The sequence below is a fragment of the Aplysia californica genome, unplaced genomic scaffold (genome assembly GCF_000002075.1).
Source record: "Aplysia californica isolate F4 #8 unplaced genomic scaffold, AplCal3.0 scaffold00512, whole genome shotgun sequence".
Classification (NCBI taxonomy): Eukaryota; Metazoa; Mollusca; class Gastropoda; order Aplysiida; family Aplysiidae; genus Aplysia; species Aplysia californica.
The window spans coordinates 254,762-260,723 of record NW_004797782.1 but is presented as its reverse complement, the minus strand read 5'-3'; the positions used below and the strand labels follow the sequence as shown (position 1 = coordinate 260,723).

The 5,962-nt window shown below is 41.3% G+C and overlaps 1 protein-coding gene across 1 annotated transcript in view; it reads left to right on the top strand.

The window, feature by feature from the left end:
• LOC101849153 (transgelin) overlaps positions 1 to 5,956 on the top strand; it is a gene marked incomplete in the record, with an annotated part of 15,328 nt that extends 9,372 nt beyond the window's left edge. The window contains 4 exon segments of the mRNA XM_013086841.2: positions 233 to 291; positions 1,068 to 1,215; positions 4,849 to 4,923; positions 5,775 to 5,956. Of these exon segments, the coding sequence (XP_012942295.1) occupies positions 233 to 291; positions 1,068 to 1,215; positions 4,849 to 4,923; positions 5,775 to 5,834 (342 nt within the window).
• Between the last annotated feature and the right edge of the window lie 6 nt (positions 5,957 to 5,962).

Genomic DNA, 5,962 nt, shown 5'->3' with positions numbered 1-5,962 from the left:
TATTTACAATTTTTTTTTATAAATGTTTGTTCGTCTTTTTAGCATAATAGAAATAGTGTGATCGTTTGCGGTTGCGAGCTCCGAAAGACTCTTTATTAAAACACGTCTGATTTTGTAGCGGTGAAACCTGATGGCGCTTAAATGACCAAAATTGTGTCGATAGTGCCGTAAAACATCTACCCAATCAATCAATCAATCAGCATTTCCTCAATCTCCCTGTCCATTGTTTCAGTCCAACTCTTCCCCGAAACAAATCTTAACGCGTCTCCGAGATGGAGTCATACTGTGCAGGTGAGATGTTTTATTTTACAATTTTCGAATAAAAAAAGTTTTGGGGGGGATTTTTTTTTCGTTTTTTTTTGGGGGGGGTGGGGTGGGGCATGGCTTAGATTGTTATTATATAAACCTTCTACTTCTACACCCGTACAAAACAACTGACTGTCAATTTATATTATATTATTCATTAATGTCGATCTATCCAAGATCTATCTAGCTGTCTTGCTATCTAGCTATCTATCTAGCTACCACCTTTCCATCCACCCATCTATCAATCTATATATCTTTCCATCCACCCATCTATCCATCTATATATCCTTCCATCTTTCCATCTATATATTCTTGCATCTGTCCATTTATATCTCCTTCCATCGACCCATCTATATATCTTTCCATCCACCCATTTATCCATCTATATTTCATTCCATCTACCCACTTATCCATCCATCTATATATCCTTTCATCTATCCATCTATTATCCTTCCATCTATCCATCTACATATCAACTTAGCTACCCAACTATCTAGCCATCCATCTAGCCATCCATCTAGCCATCCATCTAGCTGTCATCTAGCTGTCATCTAGCTATCCATCTAGCTATCCAACTAGCTATCCATCCACCCATCCATTATTAAATGCTGATCTTGGTTAAAAGTCTCGTTTTAGCATGATACCTTTCAATTTCAAGCCCAAATTTAAAAATAGACAGTACATATACACATTACTTAAAATGTCGAGGGCGACGTAGGCATGTCTACTTTGAAATTATATCTTTTTTTTCTATCGTGCAGATTAATCAACAAGCTATCGGTTGTTGATGGGAAGTCGAAGGTTACCTATATCAAGAAAGTCTCATCTCCAGTGGCTGCTTTGGTCAATATTAACAATTTCTTAGCTGGTACCAAAAAGTACGGACTTGATCAGGAATACCAATTTCTTGTAAGTATCTTATTTAGTAAATTATTTTACCCCCCCCCCCCATTTTAGATCATAAAGGGTTTCCAACCTTGCCTGTCAGGGCCAACTCAAGCTGAGAGGGATACAACATCCCAGGACAATCCACTCTGGATCACCTGGTCCGCCTGGAAACCTTTATACGCGAGACGTTCGCTGAAAGAGGCCACATGATCGCCATCTTTTTTTACCTAGAAAAAGCCTGGAAGTACAGCATTCTTCGAGACCTGCATGCACTCGGCATACGCGGTTACCTCCCTGCCTTCATTGGCAACTTCCTGAAGAACCGTTTTTTCCAGGTTCGTGTCGGATCCTCCCTTTCAGACCCCCACCAACAAGAGGAAGGAGTCCCCCAGGGGAGCATCCTTTCTCCTCTCCTATTTGAAATTAAAATAAATTCTATAGTGAAAACCCTCCAAAACAGCATAGACAGCTCGTTATACGTTGACGACTTTTTGATATGCTGCCGTTCAAAAATCCTCATTTGAGATCTATGGAAAGGCAGCTGCAAACGCAGCTGCACAAACTTGAAACGTGGGCAAACAATAACGGTTTCAAGTTCTCCCCGTCAAAGACGGTTGCAGTACACTTCTGCCGAACAGGCAGACGTGTGCTGCAGCCGGATATGACACTATACGGGGAAAGGATTCCCGTCCAGGACCAAGCTCGTTTCCTCGGCGTCATTTTCGAAAAAAAACTCGCATTCATACCACACATCAAGACCTTCGTGTGAGGTGCCAGAAAGCGTTAAACGCTTTGAAAATTCTATCGAATCCGGAGTGGGGCGGGGACTCAAAACACCTTCTCCACTTGTACATCTCCCTTGTCCGGTCCAGGCTTGACTACGGCTGTCAAGTCTACGGATCGGCAAAACCACACGTCTTAAAAATATTAGATCCAATACAAAACCAAGGACTCCGCCTCGCTCTGGGGGCTTTCCGCACTTCTCCGGTGGAGAGCCTCCAGGCCGAGGCCAACATACCACCACTCTCACTCAGACGCACACAACTCTCACTACAATATGCAGTTAAACAGCTCAACACCGGAAAATCCAGCGCACAACAGCATTTTTAAAACAAACCCAGAAACCATAAACAAATTCCAAAACAATGAAAAACTCATCAAACCCATAGGCCTCAGAATCCTTGAGGACCTCAAGAACTTACACTTTTCCAAACAAGACATTCAACGAATTCTTTTCCCCGACCTCCCTCCGTGGCACCTCACCAAGGCAAAAGTAGACTTACAGCTAACCACACACAACAAAGAAAGCACAAACACCAAAACTTTTAAAGCAGAATACAAAGATCATCTTCACGGACGGCTCCCAAAAAGACAATGAAGTGGGCGCCGCAGCCCTATCTCCCAACAATACACACCAGAGGAGACTCCATCCTAAAGCCTCCATTTTCACTGCGGAGGCCACTGCCATTGACATGGCACTGGACTCTGTAGAAAATTCTCCTAACAAATCTTTCCTTATCCTTTCTGACTCTCTGTCTTGCATCACCTCACTCACAAACTACACACTCTTGCATCCAAAAATAGTTAGGCTACAACAGAAAATTCATACACTATCCGAAACAAGAAAAAACATCGTGTTCGCATGGATACCCAGCCATGTGGGCATCCGAGGAAGCGAGCAGGTAGACGACCTGGAGAAGAAAGCTTCATCCCTTCTGCTGGGATCAACGACAAACACTCTCCCACAGACTGACTTTAGAAATAAAGTCAAAAAGTGCACCTCCAGTCTGTGGGAGAGCCACTGGGAAAACCAGAAAAATAATAAACTATATGAAATAAAACCCAAACTAGAACAGCGAAATCCTTCGGATCTCTCCAGAAGAAACGAAGTCATTTTTACTCGATTGCGCATCGGACACACGGCCCTGACCCACAAATACCTCCTACAGGGAGATGAGAAGCCGTTCTATGTCAGATGCGACAGAGATTTTACCATTAGACACATCTTAACCGAATGTCTAGACTTTGGAGAGATCCGAAGGAAATATTATAAATGCAAGAAATTGCAAGATATTTTTTCCGTCGTTGTTCCCAGCAGAATTTTGAATTTTATAAAGGCCATTGGCCTTTATGGCAAGTTGTAAAATGAAAAACGAAAACGTACTATCTAAAATGTTTATTGTTACCTATAAGAATTGTTTTAAATCACAACTATATTTACACTGAATTTTAATATTTTAACATTTTAGCATTTTAAAGTCAATTAGTTAACCAATCGTGGAATGAACTTTTGCGAAAGTTAACAACTTGTGTTTCGCGCGCTCATATGACCTTAGCAGTTGCGAGCGCCGTAAAACCCTATACTACATACATACAACATCCCAGGAGAACGTCCAAGATACTGGATAAACATTTTTCCCCTTCCGGGAATCGAACTCGGATCTCCTGTGTGAAGTGCCTAACCGTTACACAAGAAACGATGGTCTTTGTAAGAATTACATCGTTAATTACGTAAATTTGAAAATCCTTAGGAAGCAATATATGAATGTTTTTTGCTTTTGTTTTTTGTTTTTGTTTGGTTTTTGTTTGTTTGGTTTTTGTTTGTTTGGTTGTTGTTGTTGGGGTTTTTTTTGGGTTTTTTTGTGTTTTTTTTTTTTTGGGGGGGGGGGGGAGGGTTAAATATGTTGATTGTACGTAACATAACGAAATGAATAAAGTTTGTGCACCCTTCACTCTCAAAAGTGCCCATGCCTCAAAAACTGTTGATATATAAAAAGAAAAGAAGAAAAAGGGGAACGAAAAAAAATTATAGGCAATATTTTATTATCATGACCAGCAAATGCAACTAATGCGGAAATTGTGACCATCCTTGAGGAACATTCGGTGATGGGTGATGTTGTCATCTTCACCGACGGATCAGTGAAGCGTGGCCAGAAATCTGGGTGAGTATTCAGTGCTCGAGTTGACGGGAGGATAATTCTTCAGTCTGGAGCCTACGAATGCGCTACATCGAGCATGGCAATGGAGGTTAAGGCAATAACAGGGGCGCAGGAATGGATCAGAATGGGAGCGTATAAACATGCCCTGTTCATCACAGATTTGATGAGCACCCAAGAAAAAATCAGGAGTGGGTGGCTCTACAGTGACTGGAGAGTTTCCATTGCAAACAGCCACCTCCTAAGGATTATATGGGTGTTCTGCCCTGGTCACGCTGGGATGCACGGAAATGAACGTGATGATGACCTTGCCGTCAAAGCAGCACCCAAAGGCCGAATCAAGCTCGACCCACCAATGGTGATCGCCAGATACAAGGAGAGCCTTCTCGACCAAGAGGAGACAGACTCCCACACATTCAGCACAATAAAAGAAAAGTGTGTAAAAAAAGTTTGCTCCGAGGAGTGGTCAGGCGTTTCTCAAACTAGCTCCTCATGGAGACAATTAGCATGAAGACCCTGGGGTAGACGCTGGAAAGGAGAGATGAGCAGCTATGAACATGTGCCGCCTGCTATGATTCTAGCTCTCGATCCAAGTAATCCAAGTAATCCAAGAATCATGTAAACATGGAACAGACTACAAAGATAGAACATTGAAAATTGCGCGTATTGACCCTTTTCTCAGGCACGTTCACATAATTATTTCTTTGTCTGTCCCAAGGCCAAACTTCTTTGGCAGATGAACTTTGAAAAGGCCCAGCCCATCTTCAACTGTCTACACCATCTGGGACTTTTGGTAGGTGGTGTCAATTGCTGTTGTTTCTGTTGTTGTTGTCTTTGATTTGTTTATGATGCTTTCGTCAATGTCGTTTGTTGTTGCTGGTTTTTGTTTGTTGTTGCTGCTTTATGTTGTTGTTGCTGTTGTTGTTGCTGTTGTTGTTGCTGTTGTTGATGTTGTTGTTGATGAGGTTGTTGTTGATGTTGTTGATGTTGATGATGTTGTTGTTGTTGTTGTTGATGATGTTATTGTTGTTGATGTTGATGAAAATGTTGTTGATTTTGATGTTGTTGATGATGTTGATGTTGGTGATGTTGATGTTGGTGATGTTGGTGATGTTGATGATGTTGATGTTGATGTTACCTTTTGTTTTGTATGTTATTGTTGTTCAATATGATTCTTATGCTGTTGTTGTCGTTGTCGTTGTTGCTGTTTGCGCTTTGGTATTGCTTTTGTTTTCGTCATTGTTGAAAATCAATCAGGACCTGAAAATCGATAATTCTCTTCGCTATGTTAGCTTGTTTCGATATGTTCATACTTGAGTGTATCTTTTTTTCTTCGTACAATCGTTTCCTTCTTTATCTTCTTCTTCTGTCTTCTTCTTCTGTCTTCTTCATCGGTCTTCTGTCTTTTTCCTCTTTCTTCTTTCTTCTTTCCTCTTTCTTCTTTCTTCTTTCTTGTTTTTCCTTCTTTCTCTTCCTTCTCTTCTCCTGTATGATTACTATTATTGTTATTATAACTATCAATCATTCAAACATTATTGGGCAAATGGTTGTCGTCGTTGTCGTTGTCGTTGTCGTCGTCGTCGTCGTCGTCGTCGTCGTCGTCATGGTTATTATAATAATCCTTACCACCCTTTCTCTCCACAGGCCAACAGTAAAGGCTTTGTGCCGTTGTATACGGACGAATTAACGTCATGGGCAGCATAAAAACCAGGCCTATGTCACGTGGTTTTCGACAGACCTCTCCTTTGATGCCTGTTGAATTGAAAATACAACATCTGCATGTCTTGGAGAAATCACCTTTTTGGGGAGGATGTTTTTTTGTGCGTGTTCTT